Source organism: Doryrhamphus excisus, linkage group LG16 (genome assembly GCF_037039965.1).
Source record: "Doryrhamphus excisus strain RoL-2023G ecotype Guam linkage group LG16, RoL_Dexc_Guam_v1.1, whole genome shotgun sequence".
NCBI classification, from domain to species: Eukaryota; Metazoa; Chordata; class Actinopteri; order Syngnathiformes; family Syngnathidae; genus Doryrhamphus; species Doryrhamphus excisus.
The window spans coordinates 7,010,713-7,031,829 of NC_136372.1; the positions used below are offsets into that span (position 1 = coordinate 7,010,713).

General features: G+C 41.4%; 1 protein-coding gene across 11 annotated transcripts in view; it reads left to right on the plus strand.

The window, feature by feature from the left end:
* The window catches only part of cep112 (centrosomal protein 112), a 132,416-nt gene that overhangs the window by 46,449 nt on the left and 64,850 nt on the right, over window positions 1–21,117 (plus strand). For all 11 annotated transcript variants that reach the window (XR_013629920.1, XM_078796978.1, XM_078796980.1 and 8 more), the window contains 2 exons: window positions 10,276–10,411; window positions 14,516–14,623. Coding sequence is in view for 10 of the 11 variants with exons in the window: in XM_078796978.1 (XP_078653104.1) it covers window positions 10,276–10,411; window positions 14,516–14,623 (244 nt within the window). In the remaining variant the exon portion in view is untranslated. The remainder of the gene's footprint in view (window positions 1–10,275; window positions 10,412–14,515; window positions 14,624–21,117) is intronic.

Sequence of the window (21,117 nt, forward strand, 5' to 3'; positions counted from 1 at the left end):
AGGAGAACTTCAAAGTCAAAGCGAGACCGCCTGTGTGTGTGTATGTAAAGATGGAAGGATGAAGGATAAAACTAAACAATCTCCTCAACGTGCCAGCAAGGCAAATGAGGTGTGGTGGGGAGTCTTTCATGTAAACAGGCTGTGTATTATTATTATTATTTGTATTGTGGATTTTTCCTCTTATATTTTGATACTTTTGTTTCTTTGCATTGCTTTCCAGATTTTTTTCCCCCTGGTCTACACCAAGTCTTTTTCCTTTTGATGCAAAAGAAAAAAAAAAATTACCTGTCTTGTCATGCAAATAATAATAGAGTTTTGGGTCTGTGTAACTATAGCAACAACAAGCACTACGAAGCCATAAAAAGAAGAACTTTTTTCTTCTTCCAACCCAGCATGCTTCAAATCATCATCAGGCGGTAGCATAAGGATAGAATGATTTAACACAGATTTTGGGGGATGGAGAGATGGAAAGTACTTTTAAAACTACAGTGGGCGTCATTGACCAAGTCAATGGTCCCATAAGAAATGATGTAAATCCAATTAATGTGTTTCGTAAAGTTGTGCAATTATAGTTCAACATGCATAAAATAATTAGAAATGCATATAAATGATGAATAATGGGGCTAAATGAACATTTAAGGTTACTTTTACCTTTAACACTAAAGTTAATTGACGACTCCAAATTGTCCATAGGTATGAATGTGAGTGTGAATGGTTGTTTGTCTATATGTGCCCTGTGATTGGCTGGCGAACCAGTCCAGGGTCCAGGGCAGGGGTGGGCAGATATTTTAACTTGTGGGCCGCATTGAGTTAACAAAAATATTTAACACACACACACTATTTTATGCTTATAATTTTCCTTGAATTATTTGTCTAATTTTATCTGTAAAAGTGTTTGTCGCTTTTTTCAGGCACACGTTAAACATCAGACTACATCAAACTAATTTAATTTTACAGTTTTGTTGTTTTTTTTTTTGCTAGTTTGGATGTTAAAAGTTGAAATACTTGGAAAGCGACTAGCGGGGCCGGATTCAAACTCTTGGTGGTCCGCATGTAGCCCCCGGGCTGTAGTTTGCCCACCCATGGTCCACGGTCTAGGCTCCAGCATACCCATGACCCTCGTGAGGATAAGCGGTATAGAAAATGGATGGATGGATGAAGACTGCCTGTTCCCAAAGACACAATGTGGTAGCAAGATGACATCTTTTTGTTTTGCCATGAGTTCATCCATTCATTCATTTTCTACCGCTTATCCTCACGAGGGTCGTGGAGGGTGCTGGAGCCTATCCCAGCTGTCTTCAGGCGAGAGGCGGTGTACACCCTGGACTGGTCGCCAGCAGCAAATCACAGGGCACATATAGACAAACAACCATTCACACTCACATTCATACCTATGGACAATTTGGAATCTGCAATTAACCTAGCATGTTTTTGGAATGTGGGAGGAAACCGGAGTACCCGGAGAAAACCCACGCATGCACGGGGAGAACATGCAAACTCCACACAGAGATGGCTGAGGGTGGAATTTAACTCGGGTCTCCTAGCTGTGAGGCCTGCGGGCTAACCACTTGTCTACCGTGCAGCCCTTGCCATGAGTGATTTCTCGAATTCAATAGCTTTTATCACCTCTATAACCCAAAATGGAGCCAAAAGTTGCAAGTTCCAGCATTTTAATGAAACACGGTGAGGCACGTTTTATGATAACGGTGATAAATCAAGCTGAGTCATCAAGCATCTGTTAAGCAGGGGTGTGTGTATTTTATATATATATATATATATAGCAGATATACACATGGTAGTGTTTGCATTTTTTATTTTTATTTTAATTTTTTTTGCATGTTTGTTCCTTGGTGCAAAAGTTTGGACACCCCTTCTCTCTTTATTTCAGTTATATTAAAAACTTGCATGAGAGCTCTCCTTAGTGTAATGCAATATTACTCAACTGGCTAACATCCTCATACGTACTGTGACTTGTGTGTGTGTGTATGTGAAACGTTATTTTCACAATTCACTGTCTGTAACATACAACTCCAGCTTGAATTCCTGGTGGATGGAAGCCTTTGTACTGCTAAATAGCCAATTTGACTTTAAGTAATTGTTTGGTCATGCATGCTACTCGTAGAGGTGTAACGTGTGCGTGCGCGTGAGAAGTTCCACTACATCTGCGTGTCTTTGAAGCCGTCTTATCTTCCCCAGCATTGCTCTCCCATGACAGGTTGGGCTGATGGGAGGAAGGCAGGCATGGAGGTGTATAGCCATGGTAGTCCATAGAGAGGGGTCTTGGGGGGGGGGGGGTCAGCAGATGTTTATTTAGCAGGCTTTCAAGAGCCGAGCTGCAGGTATGGAGGTATGGATCGTGAATATTGGAAAAGTCTCAACCGGGGGTCAATATTTTCCTCCCATGGAAAGTGCTACTGAAAGGGCTTGTTTGGAGGTTCGATACCACCAATCTTTACTGCATGACCATTCAACAAATGTTCACTTGAGCTCGTGCATATTCATTTACATTTTTAAATCATAAATCAGGGGTGTGCAAACTTTAAGAAGTGATATTTACATTTAAAAGGTTATATATATATTTAAAGCTTTGTGTTATTGGTGGCAGAGCATATTTCTTACTCATATTTGCTGTTTTTTTTCTCAGAATATTAAGTTTATTCCCATAATATGTTGACGTTATTCTTGTAATATTATGACTTCTTTTCCCCCAACCCCATTTTCTGAAAATTATTTTTTTATTTATTTTTTGCTGGATTTACATTATATTACAAAGTAACAAATAAAATAATTTTCCGGAATAGGAATATTATTACCATTTTTTTATCTTAATATTTAAAAAAAAATGTTGTTTACATGTTTGCTGTTTTATTTATTTATTTTATTTTTAGATAGTGCTGAGGGCCAATAACCCCACCCCACCCCAATACTGTTCTTTTTTTCAATTTTTTGTGCATTTTAAAAAAATATATATGTTTGTTTTTAATGAATGTGCTGACGACCACTCCAGGATGTACCCCGCCTCTTGCCCGAAGTCAGCTGGGATAGGCTCCAACATACCCCCGCGACCCTCGTGAGGATAAGTGATGTAGTTGATGGCTATTATAGGCTGAACTCCACTGTTTCCATCCATCTATTTTCTGGATCGTTTATCCTCACGAGGGTCGCGGCGCTGGAGCCTATCCCAGCTGTCTTGGAGCGAGAGGCGGGATACAATCACAGGGCACATATAGACAAACAACCATTCACACTCACATTCATACCTATGGACAATTTGGAGTCGCCAATTAACCTAGCATGTTTTTGGAATGTGGGAGGAAACCGGAGTACTGTGGGTTTTTTCGGGTACTCCGAGAACATGCAAACTCCATGTCTAAACGGGGGAATCAAACCTGGGTATCCTAGCTGTGTGGCCTGTGCGACCACTGTGCAGCCACTCCAGTTTAACACAATAATAAAATCAGCCTTTACATAACAACAATGCCAAATGTTGATAGATTATTATTACATTGCAGTGGTTTTTATGTTGCAAACGCCAAATATAAATGTAAACATATAATGCCAGCATGACTGCATTGCTCATACTGGATCTCATGCTATTGTCAAGATGTACCTAATGTGCGTCCAAAGTCTTGATTAATATTTCTGTCATTCCTTGTCTTTTATTATTCTCATCTAGCTGGTCTTTGTGGTCCGTCTCTTATTCTGCATTTGTCTTCTTGCCTTTTTTTTTTTTTTTGTTCTTTTCTCACCGCTCCCTTTCTCTTTCTCTGGGGATGCGGATGAAAACCAAGCCTGGTTTATTTTCTTCTTCAGAGGACGCTGAATATTTCAGTTTTGTATTTTCTTTCTCTTTATGTGCTCCCTCTTTCCCGCTCTCTCGCTCTTTTTAGTTTTTTTATCCCGAGCCGCTTTGATGTGTCTGTGGATTCGTTATCATTCCATTTGGATGAGTTCACAGACGCATACGCGCACACTCGCAAATGCTTTTTTACAACTAGAAAACCAAAGGCATCCATGTTTAAGAATGCTTTATGGTTTAGTGTTTGTCAGTTGTTTCCATGCAAATGCTCCTCCCACACCACGTCTTGGAGAACTCTGAAGAATAAAATAACAACAATCAGCATTTCTGTGCCCTGGTGAGAATGATGCCATACATGGCAGTGAAAGGCCAGGTAATGGTTAGAACTTTGGCTGACACCACATATAGTAAATTCCTGGACATATAGTACATACTTTCCCAGGCGTTCTCAAGGCCTTACCTTGACTGGGTATTTTTACCCACATCTAACTTCTCGCAGACACAATGACATTCTTTTCTGCTCACATAGTACATACTTTTCCTACACTGTCTCAGGGCCTCACCTTGACTGGGTATTTTTAGCAATATCTAACTTTTTCATCTGTGTGTTTACTCTACGACTGACTCCTGAGAGGTAGGTATCCGTTGTCATGCATGAAGGGACGGTACTTCTTATTGTACCATGGAAGAAAGTAATGGTAATGGTTTTATTTCATTTGAACATGCATCAGATTCCAATTGAATGCATCACATAATCAATTCACAGTTCCACATGTCCAAAAGGAGTAGGAAGAAGCAAAGCTTATTAAATCCTACCCCTCCATCTGGTACTTTTACAATCAGTAACTGTTACATTTGTTCACTTCCTGCTTTCCTAATATAGTTTATGTTTTTTTTTGTCACGTACCGAAGTACAAATGGCTACATAATGTGTACCATAGTAAGTGTCAATATAGTGATATGTATAGCACATCATGACTGGTTCAAGACTCTTCATCCTTGTATTTAGCAAACATCAACTGCTTGTATTGTTTCTTGAATTGGCTCATCGTTGTGCATTGTTTGAAGGTCTTACTCAATCCATTCCATAGTTTGATTCCACATACTGAAATGCTATGGCTTTTTAACGTAGTCCTAGCATATAAGTGTTTCAAATGTAGTTCTTCCCTGAGATCATATTTCTCCTCTCTTGTAGAGAAGTATGTGGACAGTGATCAGAAAGAAAACTTATATACTTGAGGTCAATTTCACTCATTCAACGACCATAAAGGGTTCTACCAACCATCTCCCAATGATTCCAATCATTGTTGAGATATGCTGGCCATGCTGTACATCATCCATCTGGACCGCCCGAGGTTGCACGGTCCTCATCAATAGACAGGATTAGAAAATCAATCTTCATGTATTTGTTGGCGGGCTGCACGGTCGACAAGTGGTTAGCGCTCTGGCCATGCAGCTAGGAGACTTGAGTTTGATTCCTCTTGTGTAGAGTTTGCATGTTCTCCCCGCGCATGCGTGGGTTTTCTCCTGGTTTCCTCCCACATTCCAAAAACATGCTAGCTTAATTGGCGACTCCAAATTGTTCATAGGTATGAATGTGAGTGTGAATGGTTGTTTGTCTATATGTGCCGTGTGATTGGCTTGCAACCAATTCAGGGTGTACCCCGCCTCTCGCCTGAAGACATTTGGGATAGGCTCCAGCACCCCTGTGACCCTTGTGATAAGCGGTAGGAAATGAATGAATAAAATGAATGTATTTGTTTCTGGGTGTTGAGTATTGGTTAGGGTTGGCCAAATAGTAGGTTTATGCATACCTGCAGGCCTCTGAGGAACTTTAGAGGAACCAGCAGCTTCAAATACGTGTTTGTTGCTTTGTAATGGCTCTCTTGAGTTCGATACATTTGTGTGGAGGAACTGTCCTCTTTATGCCTTTTGTCAGCACAAACCCAGCCACAAATTTCTTCACCGTACGGACATTTTTGTGAATTATTGAATGCTTTCATGTCTTGTCCAAAGCATTGCAATATAGTATGTCAGCAGAGAGATCCTTTTCCTTTCCCATATTGCTTGAAATCCACATGTACATTCTGTGAGTCACATGTTTGTTGTTGTGCGGTCGATGGAAATTACCTTAACAGTCCAGTCTGGATTGCCCCCTTTTCATGTGGACATTTGAGCTAGCCGACCGCCACACACTTCAGGTTGGCGACTGAAACCGTCAAGACCAACGGCAAAGGATAGTGCATGTATGTGAACTGCTTTCTGTGTCAGTAAATTAAAAAAACAAACCCATATTTAACTAGGGGTCGATTAGGGACAAAATCTAACAAATCAGATTTGACTATGAAAATCTTGAGTCGAAGACTGAATTACGGTATGTACGGTATGACGCTACATAGGGGGTGCCACAAATGTAATTTACAGTTCTGACTGTACAGTGCACGTCTATGTATTTACCAAGTGGTCACCTTTAGTATGCAAAGTGCCGAAATCCTTGCACCCGCTCTCCCATGCAGGCAGGTGACGAGAAGCCCCTTCACCCTTACCTCCCTCTCTGTCCCTGCCCTTTTAAACAGCCGTTTAGAAGCGAGGGATGAGAGGGACTTCCTCTTTAAGGAAGGCACATCTTTAATTTGAGCCTACTCTCCTTCCACTTTTCTGACCAGGAATCCATTTAAAGCCGACAGGCCGCCCTGGTGCTGGCACTCCTTGGTCTTTCTCTGCCTCTCTCTCTCTCTCTCGCTGCCAGGCCTCCCCCGAGTCTTTTTCTCTGTCCTCTCATCTCGCCCTCATTGCTCTGTTATTGACGGTGACATGCTGTCTACCACCCTTATGACCACACACACTCCACACAGAGGGGTTATTTTTCCCAGGAATGGCTGTCGGTTCCATGCGGTCACGGACTCTGTGCAGCTTTTGGAGTATAATATGTTTGAGCGTGTCGCATTTTTTGAAGTAGGACGTCCCCCCCCTCCCCCCCGTATCCTCGGTGGGCAGCTTAAGTCATTCTGTGAGTTGTCAGTCACACGTCAAGTTTGAGATGGTTGCTCCTCAATAAAGACTGTCATGGGTCGGTACTCGAGTCCGGATCAAATATGATTAGTGTTCACACAGGTATCTTTGTCCTGGGAGCAAAGTTAGTTTATTAGTTTATTCATTCTTGGAATCCCTCAGGTGTGCATTAAGTAATCACTTGACTTTGCAGCTTCTGTGACGTGATGTAGCTCAATTATCGCAATCACGTGCAAGCAGATCGAGACCCATTTGCACAGATGACTCTCAGACTTGAACCATACCAGCAGAGCAAAAGCACCAGAATGAGTTTTACCTAAAAAAACACATGCAATACACACTAAATTCATCACCGCTCTTTCTTCGAAGAGCTTCTTTTCCCATCATCACATTCCTGTCCCTCCGTTGTAATCTCTCTTCATATCCTTTAGTGTCTTTTTCAGCCTTCTAGGCAGCCATGCATTGATTAATAATTACAGAGTACACAAAATTGGGAGAGGAAAGAAGAAAAAAAAAAACTATTTCTTTGTCGTTTGATGTCCAACATAAGAGAGACCAAAATTACAAAGAGACACAACTCTATAAAGATGTGAGAAAGCTTACATATTCTGTTTTAAATCCTCTGCCCCCATTCCTTTTCCTTTAAGGCCTCCTTCCTTTATGAACGGCACACACACACACACACACACACACACACACACACACTTGATAGTGAGTTAAATACACATTAATGTGCAGTACTGTATCTTAGTGCTCCCTCGCCCCCTTTTTGTGTAGCTGGTTTGAAGTCACTTCCTGTAAGCTCAAATAACATATTCTTCCTCCCACTTGTCCGCCTATGGGGAATAATTAATAATCATGCACATTTATTTAGAAGGGCACTAAAAAAAATAAGTTGCCCAATAAATACATACATTAATAGCCTTGTCCAGATTGTTGCGTCACTGCATTGAAGCCTACATTTACTTTACATTGCTATTTGAACGTGAGCCATCTTGTCCTTACTATAAAGCCCATCAAGACCTGCTGCTAATATAGCTAGTTAAACAGTAGCCTACCGGAAAAGTCATTCACCTCCGAGGAACTTAAACCGCTTCATCACACAGTAGTCCACCCTTTCAAAGACCTGTTAGTGATAGTGGGCGGTTGGCCATCCGAGCAGTCCAAATAGAAACTGTGGTCAGTCTACATTCGGTCAGATTGTTGCCACTTCTCTCGTCCATGTCACTATTTCCTGAAACTACACTCTAAGCGTCCAGGGAAATGTAGTCTTTAGCCATAAATTAGCCCAAAATACGCTATTATTATTACAAATGATTCCCGATCCATCCAATATTATTATATTATATTCCTTTATTGTCATTGCACAATATCACAGCAGTGAAATTGCCAACGAAATGTCGTTGCCTGGCTCCCGTATAATAATTCATTCATTCATTTTCTACCGCTTTTTCCTCACGAGGGTCGCAGGGGGTGCTGGAGCCTATCCCAGCTGTCTTCGGGCGAGAGGCGGGGTACACCCTGGACTGGTGGCCAGCCAATCACAGGGCACATATAGACAAACAACCATTCACACTCACATTCATACCTATGGACAATCTGGAGTCGCCAATCAACCTAGCATGTTTTTGGAATGTGGGAGGAAACCGGAGTACCCGGAGAAAGCCCATGCAAACTCTACACAGAGATGGCCGAGGGTGGAATTGAACCCTGATCTTCTAGCTGTGAGGTCTGCGCACTAGCCACTAGTGCACCATGCTGCCCGTATAATAATAATAAATAATAATAATAATGTTGTGAATAAATCGATGACATCAAATATGGACAGCAATGTACAGCGTAAACAGTAAATTGCTCAAATAATTTAAATAATTATAATTATAATATACTGTCCTGTAATCCATCCATCAATCCATTTTCTATACTGCTTATCCTTATTGGGGTTGTTGTCACGATTGGGGTTCACCCCTTTGTGACAGCTCTTAGTTTTCCTATTTTCCTCTGTTCCTTGTTCATGTCCTTATTTTGTATTTACTTCCTGTGTTACACTGGTCTGTTTTCCGTTGCTTTTTATTATCTCCCGCACCTGTTTCCCGTTTTCTGTGATGTCTACTTAGTTCAGGTGCGCACTCATTTCATTGTTCATATGTTGGTCGCAATAAATACATTTTTACCTGCAATTGGGGTTGACACACTACGCGACCATGCCGTAACGTGACAGTTGTGGGGGTATGCTAGAGCCTATCACAGCTGGACCGCTGAACATTGTCATCAAAAGACAACAGTCGGACATCACAAACGCTACAATATCAGACTTTCCATTAATGCATCAGGAATGCGTGTTTGTGTGTAGCACTGATATTCTTCTTTATACATTTGCTGATGTTCTTTTGGCCTGGTTGATATTAAAGCAAACACCGTTCTGACATTGGAACTGTATCAGTGTCAGCAGAAGTCCAAATTCAGGTATATATGAAGTAGAAAATTGTGGATTGGTGCATCTCTAATTAAAGCTGCTCCATTATGCATTATTTATAATTGTCATACTATACTGTATATGTGCCTCCAGCACCATTCATTCATTCATTCATTTTCTACTGCTTATCCTCATGAGGGTTGCGGGACTGCTGGAGCCTATCCCAGCTGTCTTCGAGCGAGAGGCGCGGTACACCCTGGACTGGTCGCCAGCCAATCACAGGGCACATATAGACAAACAACTATATATAGACTGTACTGTAGCTTCTCACATTGCTATTCTAGTGTTGCTAAAGTTTGTGTCCTCCTGTCCCTACTCCTAAATGGCATGTATGTGGTACAGTATATGACATCTATTACTTAGTGCAGAGTTATAGTGTATATGGAAAAAGTGGATAAAGTGCACAATAGTGCTTCTTGGAGCCTAACTGTGTTGGTGACAGGCGTGGGCAAACACAGATCATTAGCATTAAAGCTGCAGTCACACAATGGCGTGTTACCAGTTGGGCTTAGTAAAGTACTATTAAACTGTATAAATACCGACATCAAGGTCTATACATTAATGTATGACCTCTGAGACTCTTAAATTGTGTGTAAAATTCTGTAATGTGGAACTTTTAGCACCGTCAGCCTTGCTTGACTCTGAAATGTGGCATACTAAAATAACACCTTCCAGCCTCCAACCTGGAGACTTGACAGCTGCTCGCCGCCGTCGTATGGGATGTTGCGACTCCTGCATGTTCTTGGCACTGACAGCGCTCAGTATGCCTGTCAGTCTTCTCGGTTTGCAACTCTATGACCTGACGTTTGCCAGCAATAGCGGCGCGATATCTGCACGGAAGACACACAAACCCACATACGCAACATGTCACAGGCGATGTGGATGCTGTGAATTAGTGAATCAGATGCACTGTATGGACTGCACTGTAGTGCTTTACAGTGCTTTCCTCTATACTGTATATTGACCTCTGTGTGTCTTTGCTCGGCAGAGACATGGAGACAGAACTGGACAGAACCCGAGAGAGCTACAGGGGCCAGATCCAGCAGGCTGACGTTGCCCTGGAGCAGTTCAGGAGACAGGTGAAGCTCAGCTCTGAGAAGGCCGAAACCGAACTGAAGCTCCAGGTTCGACGCCAACACATGCAACACATACATACATACATGATGTAGATAAAAGCATAACACAACACAGTGCAGACACCTGCTTCTTATTATTACCCATGTTCCAGTTAGATAGATATTCATGCATATGATCCATTTAGTCCTGCATGTGTGCCAAATACGCATGCATTTACATTTACACACATTTAGCCTCCATGTTGTGATTACAGTGGAATGAGGGAGCTGTTAGACAATGCACACACACACGCACACACACACACACAGACCTAATTTTTGTTTTGTAGTTGTGGAAGCACAGCCTGACCACAGATGTAAGAGGGCGCCACGTTGACTGTACTGGAATCTTTCTTTTTCTCTCCGACTTTCTCTCCCTCCAGCTAATGATTCTCTCTATTATTCTAATTCATTTCTCATTTTCACATCAATGTGGTGTTGCAGTGTATTCACACATATGCTCGGTTTGGTTAAAACAAACTCTGGTGCGTTTGCTCTGCTATTATGGTTTCATCTGATCGCTGGTGTGCAATAAATGGCTGATGGGTCTCGGCTAGGGCTGGGTTAAATTATTATTTTTGTAATCGATGAATCTAAAAAATAGTTTTTTTAATCTAACAATTCATTTTTATATCTGATTTGTTGGCCAAAAAGAAAGGAATGCAGTTTTATCCTGTACACAACATAATATTTATGGGATATTACTATAGAATCAGCTGCATGGTGGTTAGCACGCAGGCCTCGCAGCTAGGAGACCCGAGTTCAATTCCACCCTCAGCCATCTCTGTGTGGAGTTTGCATGTTCTCCCTGTGCATGCGTGGGTTTTCTCCGGGTACTCCGGTTTCCTCCCACATTCCAAAAACATGCTAGGTTAATTGGCGACTCCAAATTGTCCATAGCTATGAATGTGAGTGTGAATGGTTGTTTGTCTATATGTGCCCTGTGATTGGCTGGCGACCAGTCCAGGGCGTACCCCGCCTCTCGCCCGAAGACAGCTGGAATAGGCTCCAGCACCCCCAGTGACACTCGTGAGAATAAGCAGTAGAGAATGAATGAATGAAAAAGGTAATGTGTAGCATGACTTTACCCCAGACATGGACAATTTGGAGTCACTAATTAGCCGAGCATGTGTGAAATGTGTGTGTTTTTATTAGAAAAAATAAACAATGCATGAAAATCAATGCTTCTGCCAATTATTGACCCATCTCAATAGGCGAATATTTAAACCTATTTAATGGAAATTATAATTGTTTGATAACAAAAAGGGCTGCACGGTGAACAGGTGGTTAGCACGCAGGCGACACAGCTAGGTGACCCAAGTTCAATCCCACCCTCGGCCATCTCTGTGTGGAGTTGGCATGTTCTCCCCGTGCATGTGTGGGTTTTCTCCGGGTACTCCGGTTTCCTCCCACATTCCAAAAACATGCTAGGTTAATTGGCGACTCCAAATTGTCCATAGGTATGAATGTGAGTGTGAATGGTTGTTTGTCTATATGTGCCCTGTGATTGGCTGGCGACCAGTCCAGGGTGTACCCCATCTCTCGCCCACTATATTGGGTAATATGAGCGTAAAGGTGACTATAGGGGTGTTAGTACATGTCTAGAGGGCTCTAATTGTATTAAAAAGTGTATTTAGAAGTTTGAAAACAGATTTTCGAAGCTCTAACTATGAAAATATTCCATTTATCCTACTTTGTGGAAATTCACTTAATGACTTTGGGTCTGGAACCAATGAACTCATTCGCTAACAAAGACATATTTATAAATTTTGGATATTATTGACGCTTTACATTGGTGATGCAACTGCACAATAAAAGATCATGTTTGGTGCAGTTTTAAGCCGTTAAAATGGCCACCAGGTGGCAGAAGTGCATTTTCTAAGACGTCAGTATGAATATGAGTGTGAATTGTTGTTTGTCTATATGTGCCCTGTGATTGGCTGGCGACCAGTCCAGGGTGTACCCCGCCTCTCGCCCGCAGACAGCTGGGATAGGCTCCAGCTCACAATTCCCTTGTGATGATAAGCGGTAGAAAATGAATGAATTACTTTGGAATCTTACTCTTGAGTCATTCCTTGTTATGCCACAGTTCGAATATCACTCCCCCACTATATTGTGTTGTTAAATAAACAATAAACGATCCCTGTTTCCTGTTGACTATGGCCTATTATTAGTATATGTTGTATTTTGGTCACAAGGCTTCAGTAGTGTTATGATACATAGGCTACATTACTGTTCACATTGCATGGAGCCGAGCCGATATTGAGTGGAGAAAAAGCAAAAATCCATTCAGTTAGAGTTCACTTCGGTTAGAGTCTGACATTTTAGGATGAATTAATGACACTAACCAAGGTTCCACTGTATATACTACAATCCAACACTATGGAGCACTAGAATTAACACATAATACTTTATGAATTAGTTATTTTGTAATCGATGTAATGAACTCTAATGGAGCTAAGTGCGGTCAATGAGGTCTCATCATATAATTATCCCCATGTTATTTTCAGTTCATCTGCAGGTGCATTCAGCGGCTGCTTTCTCACACTCAAGTGGGTGTGTCTGTGTATTGCAGCGATAAAAGCAGCCAGGCTAATTAGTACTTCAAGCCAGCCTCGTGATCAGCCTTCCACACCGCGTGGGCTGCCGCTATTTAGGCAAAAGTTTTTCTGCTCAACACAGCTTTAAACTCCCAAAGCTGTCCAGGAAGTCAGTTTGGCTGCAGGCATTTTTGTTTAGTTTCTTGTTCCAGGATGCATATGTGTGCGGTGCAGCGATGAGTGAGGTCATGAATTTTTTAAAGGTTTGTGTGTTATGGAAATGAGACACTGATGAGTGAAGGGTTTTTTTTGTTGTTTTTTTTTTTTTGCCTAATCAGTTTTGGTGAAGTAACAAATAGTGTAGGGAATGTAGAGTTTATGTGGGTGTTAAATTTATGCTTCCTACATTAGAAAGGAAAGTTTCCCATTTGCACTTCACTTTGCCAGTAGTCAGTTTTACTTTATACACTTTGCTATAAAAACACCAATAATTCATTACTTATCTCACAAAAGTGAGTACACCCCTCACATTTCTTTATTAAATCTTCTTACAGTGCTATAGAAAGGAAATTGGATATCCAGTAATAGCTTGTTTACTTTCATTCATTCATTTTCTACCGCTTATCCTCACTAGCGTCGCGGGCATGTTGGAGCCTATCCCAGCTGTCTTCAGGCGAGAGGCGGGGTACACCCTGACTTGGGAGCCATTTTTAATGACCTGCCGCACATTCTAAATATATAATTTAACATAACACAACAAAAACTAGAATAAAAACAAACCACAAAAATAGAAATTCATCCATCCATCTTCTATACTGCTTTTCCTCACTAGGGTCGTGGGTATGCTGGAACCTATCACAGCTGTCTTTGGGTGCGAGGCAGGGTACACCCTGGACTGGTCGCCAGCCATAGAAATAAATTTTACTAGAATATGGTCGAAAAATGTCTGCATGTCGGATGCGTTGTTAGCACGCAGGCCTCACAGCTAGGAGACCCGAGTTCAATTCCACCCTCGGCCATCTCTGTGTGGAGTTTGCATGTTCTCCCCGTGCATGCGTGGGTTTTCTCCGGGTACTCCGGTTTCCTCCCACATTCCAAAAACATGCTAGGTTAATTGGCGACTCCAAATTGTCCATAGGTATGAATGTGAGTGTGAATGGTTGTTTGTCTATATGTGCCCTGTGATTGGCTGGCCACCAGTCCAGGGTGTACCCTGCCTCTTGCCCGAAGACAGCTGGGATAGACCGTAACAATGAATGTTACAGTCATGACTCACCTAGTGGCTAATGTAGAATACTACACTCACTCAAGAATACTAACAGTTGTCTGTATGAAAGCTGTCAGCACTGGGGAGCTGCGGTTCATTGAGATGAAAAATGCTTTAAAACATGTATTTTGGCATTGTGAAGCAGAAAACCATTTTCCAGCTTGATAACAAGCCCAAGCACAATTCCCGAGATGACAAGGTCGAACCCAATTTGACAATGAAGGAAGGTGGAGGTGTGCAGCTCCACCAGGTTGCCTTTCTAGGTGTTATTGTCATTTCTTTGTCTGTTTCTATTGTCTCTTGCAGATGGAGAAAGTTGAGGAAGACCTCCAGCGCTCCAGGTGTCTCCGTGAAAACCAAACCAAGGAGTTCTCGCTGCAACTCGATGCTGTCAGACAAAAATACGAGCAGCAGGTGTGTTTGCTTACCGTTTTAACTCCACAAGTTACCAGAACCTCCTTCACTTCTATGGCAATAATATCCCACTGGAAAGTATTCCAATCTGCTTTCATTTTCACAATATTCACATTCCACTCTTCTCGCCAGCCACGGTGACTGACATCCAAGTGGAATCATCTTGTTGTTGTTTGTCCCCCATCTGATTTCCATCAGAATAATTTCTCGTGATAAGGCACACGCTTTTGATTAAGCTTTGAACCAAGAATGGAAAAGCGAAGGTAATCTGCGTTGCAGATGCACTGTGACCTTATCATTGCATCTGTTCTTTACCATTCGGGGTGGAGAAACCATTTTCACAAGTCATTTAAATCCTGCTCACTGATAAGATGACTTATTTTACCCACGACTGGATTCAATCAAGCTTTGGAAATTACCTGCAGAGGCATTGCAGTAACCAATTAACTCTCATTCTTTCAGAGTAGTAAAATAAAGTAAAAGCAAACTTATCAGTGAATATAAAAAATTTTTAAAAATAGACAAATACATATGTGACTTTCAATTTCAAGCACTTTATCCCTCAGGGGCAAATTAAAGGCACAAAGAGAAGAACAGGACAAGAACAAACGGACAATAAAGTAGACACACATTTCTACTATTATACATTCATACACACAACTGGGGAGATCATAGGGTGGAGGGGGGGCATGAGTGCTTCAGATAATGAGGTTTGCGCATTTGGAAGTGAGCCCTGAAAGAAGTTTGGAAAGGCTCAAAACGCTCGGTTTTAGAGGGTGTGGTAAAACAGTACTTTTGTGATGTCATAGAGGAGCGGGCTTCCTTATATGGGCGTGGCTGTAGGCCAGATACGCTCTCTGTCCTTGTTGCTAGCAATAGCTTGCAGAAAGTGTTTCTTTGGGTATAAGGGAAAGATGCATTTGTTTACAGTTCCTAAAGACGCCACCATCAGGCACAAGTGGTTGAAGTTCCTGATATTATTTTTTATTGTTTCAAAGAAGTAAACAACTGTTTGCGCTGCCACTAAAATGAAAAATATGGATGTCAGTCACTGTTTTGCTTGAATTTGCTTCTCGCTGAAACCACTCTATGAAACAAAAAGGCTAGAAACAAACTTTTTTATGAAAGAAGAGAGTCTAAAGTTACATAGTTTCAATGCTTATGTAGTCCTAAATCTTGATATTCTGGATTCCAGAGCTTTTCTCTAAGAATGGCTGGCAGTGAATGAGTTAATGAATTTTGAATTTATGGCTAAATATAGTGTTGTTAGACCTGAATGTCCCATTGATGCAGGGATTTTGCTCAAAATAGTCTAGTTTAAACATCCATCCATTCATTTTCTATGCCGCTTATCCTAATTAGGGTTGTAGGGGATGTGCTGGAGCCTATCCCAGCTGTCTTTGTGTAACCGGTGGTGTTTGACTCTTTGCGTTGTGATCGAAGAGTGGCGACCGACAGACACAGGGCTGTTGCAGTTGCTGCATTTTACTCTCGTCTGATGGAGTACAACAAATACGTTGCAGTCAAAATGTGGCCGAATAACGTTCCCCTCTCACATAGAGATTGTGAATAAAAGGGGTTATACAAAGTGAAACAAAAATACCATACCTAATGGAGTATGCAGTCAAAATGTGGCCGAATAACGTGTCCTTACACAGATTACAACACAAGACAAAAATGAGAAATAAAGTTTTAAACTAAAGACATTTGTTAAGCCATACACACGCCTACCTCTCACATGTAGATCATGAATAAAAGGGAAATAGGAAGGAGTGGGCAAAACTTATATACACATGAGGGTGTTGCACTAATTAGGAGCAGTAGGGGGTACACGGTGACGTTCTTAGCGTTCCACATCAACATGACAACACAAACACATCAGGTATTACTTAAATTAAACAGAAATTTGTATAAATATAACATGAACATATATACAATATTTACAATAACATTATAACCCTGTTACATTTGGGCGAGAGGCGATTATTAAACAGTATTTTTTCTTATTTACAGTATTTTTATTTTTTATTTTATTATTTTTACAGTATTTATTTATAAACAGTATTTATTTTTTTTAAACAGTATATTTTCCTTGAATCATGTGTTCTAATGGTCCCATATGCCCCAACACCTTCTAGTGCAGGGGTGGGCAAACTACGGCCCAGGGGCCACATCCGGCCCGCACGTTCTTTCCAAAGTATTTAACTTAAACTTAACATGCAACCTGGCATCATGGCTTGAGCCAACCTTTTGATGGTTTATATAGCTGTTTTATCAATTTTGTTATTTGATATGGTCTACTGTTTACAAAGTACTCCTGGAAAAAAAGGGACACAACACACACACTTTTACAGATATAATACTTCCAGGTGGACTGTTACATGTAAAATATATAGTCTGGCCCCCCATAAATTTTGTTAAAGCAATGCGGAGTCAAAACATTTACCCATCCCTGTTGTAGTGGAAATAATGTAAAATGTATGCATTCACGTGTCCCTAAATTGCCATAAAAGGTCCTTTAAAAAACATCCACAACTTATCCATAACATTACATTTACATTCACAATCATTCCCAAGCTAAGTGAAGTTATTACTGCATGTAAATTGATGCAGTTAGAGGTGCAAATCTGAATAAAAAAAAAAACATCCATTTTGTATTCATTGTATGCTTTATGTGGGTAAATGTATGTTTTCATTTATAGTCCAAGGGTACATCGTCACTGAAATGCTGCTTAGAACCATCAAAAGATTGCATTTATATACACAGAAGCCACATATTCATACTTTTGTAGCACTGAAGTGTACAGTTTCATCACTGTCTTGGCTACCGACGTCACATTGTCACTATGAGGAATTATTAAGTCGGTCTCATGTGGAAAAAAGGTACACTCAAAATCAAATCAAAGTGGGAATTGTGTGAAATAATTCCACAGTGGGGGGGGTGCAGTTGACAGTAGGCTACACAGGGTTAGCGGCACATCAGGAAGCCTTTTGTCTTAAAGATAAAAACATATAAAGATGAAGGGCCTGTCGATGTGATGATGAGCGCATGAATGCCTGTGACATGCTGTCACTGATTAAAGGGGAGAGAAAAAGAGGAAACATACATACGGTATGCAGATTATTCATAGAATGCTGTCAGCTATGTTGTCTAAATCGATACTTGCATTCCGAACTCAGTGGTTTGCAGTGGTGTAGAACATACTATACTGGCGTTCTCATATTTTGACATTCTCATGGAGCTAAGTACCATAATAGAGTTGTGGCCAGTCTGTGTATACCGGGGTGTCCAAACTTTCATAACTGAAATTTTTTTTTTCTATTATTATGCCTTATTTTCATAATATTTTACTTTATTCCCATAATATGAAAAATCTTTCCCCAACCAAATTTTCCAAAAACTTGTTTTGTTAAACTCTGTGCTATTAAAATTACACTATTTTTCCTCGTAACTGGCTCATGAGGGTTGTGGGGGTGCTGGAGCCTATCCCAGCTGTCTTCTACATACTATCATTGTATTGACAGTTACTATGGTACCCATTATGTCATTGTATGGTCATATCACCTCGTACTTCGGTACGTGACAAAAGTAACATAAAATTTAAAAAAAAAACTATGTTAGGAAAGCAGGAAGTGAACAAATGTAACAGTTACTGATTGTAAAAGTATCAGATGGAGGGGTAGGATTTAATAAGCTTTGCTTCTTCCTACTCCTTTTGGACATGTGGAACTGTGAACTGATTATGTGATGCATTCAATTGTAATCTGATGCATGTTCAAATGAAATAAAATCATTACCATTATTACCACACCCTGGACCGGTCGCCAGCCAATCACAGGGCACATATAGACAAACAACCATTCCCACTCACATTCATACCTATGGACAATTTGGAGTCGCTAATTAACCTAGCATGTTTTTGGAATGTGGGAGGAAACCGGAGTACCCGGAGAAAACCCACGCATGCACGGGGAGAACATGCACACGCAATTGGAACCGAAGTAGAGTCGCCTAAGCTATGTGGCCTGCGCGCTAACCACTTACACACCGTGCAGCCTTCATATTAAGAGTTTATCTTAAAATTGCGACTTTTTTCTCTTAATTTTCTTACTTTATTGTCATAAAATTTCACCTGTTTTTTTTTCATTCCTGCTGTTTTTCCCCCAACTATTTTAACTTTCTTCTTGTAAATTTTGGCTTTATCCCCATAATATGTAGATGGTTTTTTGTTTTTTTTTATTTTTTTATTTTCTTCTCCTAATTTCAACTTTCTTCTCAGAATATTTTTTAAAATATTTTCAATATAATATTTTTTCATTATACTACAAAATTCTTTTATTTTATTATTTTCTCTAGTTAGATTACAACTTTTTTCTTTTAAAATCTTGACTTAATCTTGGAAATTTACTGCAGATTTTGAGTTATGAGCTAGTTGGTGCCAGGCTTTATTTTAGGATGTGTATGAAGAAGATGAGGGAGATGATCATTTTTTTCACGTCTGGTTGTCATAAACAAAACATATTATTGTTATCACAGTTTTTAAAAGTCCATTGTGCATAAAAGGGTGAAAAGCATGCAAAGGCATGGCCATCTGACGGTCATTGGCTGCTTAGTTACTAAGTGACAGAATAAGGGGCGTTCTCTTTTTTGCTTCTCTCCATCCTCCTCCTCGCAGCCAAGCCAGCCTCCCCTGCTGAGACCAGACAGGGCATCTGGTTTATTCTCCTCCACACCCTCCTCCTCTTGCTCCCTCCTTCTTCTCAAACATTTCACATTTCCCCCCACTGGGGTTTGTAAGAAGCCCATTATTACCTCACTGTCCTGCACACACAACCATGTCAGGCCAGGCTGACAGGAGTCGTGCTGTGCACTAACACCCCGTACTCTCCTCTGCATCTGTGGCGCCAAGCTGTGCCGTAACCTACTCTGTCTTCCATGTTTTAGAAGCGCCACGTCGGCTCCTTTAAGAATCACCAGCATCCTCCACTGCACTGCATGCTGGTACCGTGTGATGTCACAGCCGAGCGTCTTGCTGGGTTTGCTCTCTTGTCATCTTCTGCCTGTTTTTTTTTTTTTTTTTGCTTCTTCTTCCTACAATGGATCTTTCTTACCTCTTTCTACTTCGTCGTTTCACCACTGATCCCTTCTGTTCTCCGAATTCCACATGGCCCAAGACACTTAACAGGAGTGTGAAGTAAGCCAAGGATGTCCATCCCCGGCATTATGCTTCCGTGTGTCCTGCTGAGGCAAAGACTTAGCTTGGATTCTGACTCCGAATTTGATTTATTATGTTTTTGCATGTAATAATAAAGCGTACATTTTTCTATGGAGCATACCATTGATCAAATTTGGTGATGGTTTATTGGTTTCGGACTGGCTTATTAAGAACGTTGCATTGAAGTACATAATATGTTTACACTTGGACTGCTTTGGGTAGACTTTGTCGCTCCATAAACTGCTAGCTTGTGATGTTCTTAGCAGCTAATACACATTTTCTGCCTCATTGGTAACTAATCTGTTGGGATTAAATAACTTTTATACCAATGGTACCAAGCTCCCCCGAAAACGGGAGATTCAATAGCCAATAAAATAAAGTGTCTTTTGTGACCTTCTTCACAAGACCGAGGATGGAATCCGGCTTCCTGTCGATATCCACTCTTTCATCACCTGCTCTCAATAGCACACTAGATCCACAGATCGAGCTTAGGGGTAGACCAGGCACGTACCGGGCATTGAGGCGCTGGATCTCTGTTCTGGCCATCCAGGTAGGGTGCCGTCAAAACACAATATGCAGGGGATTAGCTTCAAAGCAAGCCCCCTGAGGCCCCTCACTGTCCCTCCGAGGCTCCGGCTGGGGCTGCTCGGCACGCCGGTGTCCCCTCCGACACCAGTGCCACCATGGGGGACCGGAGAACAGAGCGGAGCATGGGAAAGGCTTGCTGTCTGGCGGGGCTTGGAGATCAACTCTCAGCTGGTGAGCTTGAGCTGCCAGTCTGATTAAGCTGAAAAACTCACCAGTTATTGGCTATTTCATACAACAGGGTCTTCTCCAAAGTGGGTATGTGGAAATTATTGGTATAAACTCTGCTTATTTTTATTTTAGTTTTAGTTTTATTGTAGTGTGTGAGAAATTGTTCATTTTCACGTTTTTTTTTTTGCGTGGTCGTCTTCACCTAAGCCGATTTTCACATGCTGTCAGGCGCCTAGCATGGGGGCATCGGTTAGTCTCTGCAAACAGATGGCTAACCCCTGCAAGCTTTCATACACAGCCCAAGCTAGATGTTCTTTTATACGCCGATCATAGAAGACGGTTAGCGGGGACCGGGTGGAAGACAGAGGAATGGCACTTTTATGGCCAGGGTATACACAGTGACGCGAGGTGAGAGGGCGGCGGGGCGGCGGGGGGTGTGGGGTTCCCAGATGTAAACATGCCACCGCGTGTCGTCTCCTGACGATGCGAAGAAACTTTTTGAGGGTGTTCCCAAAACATCCA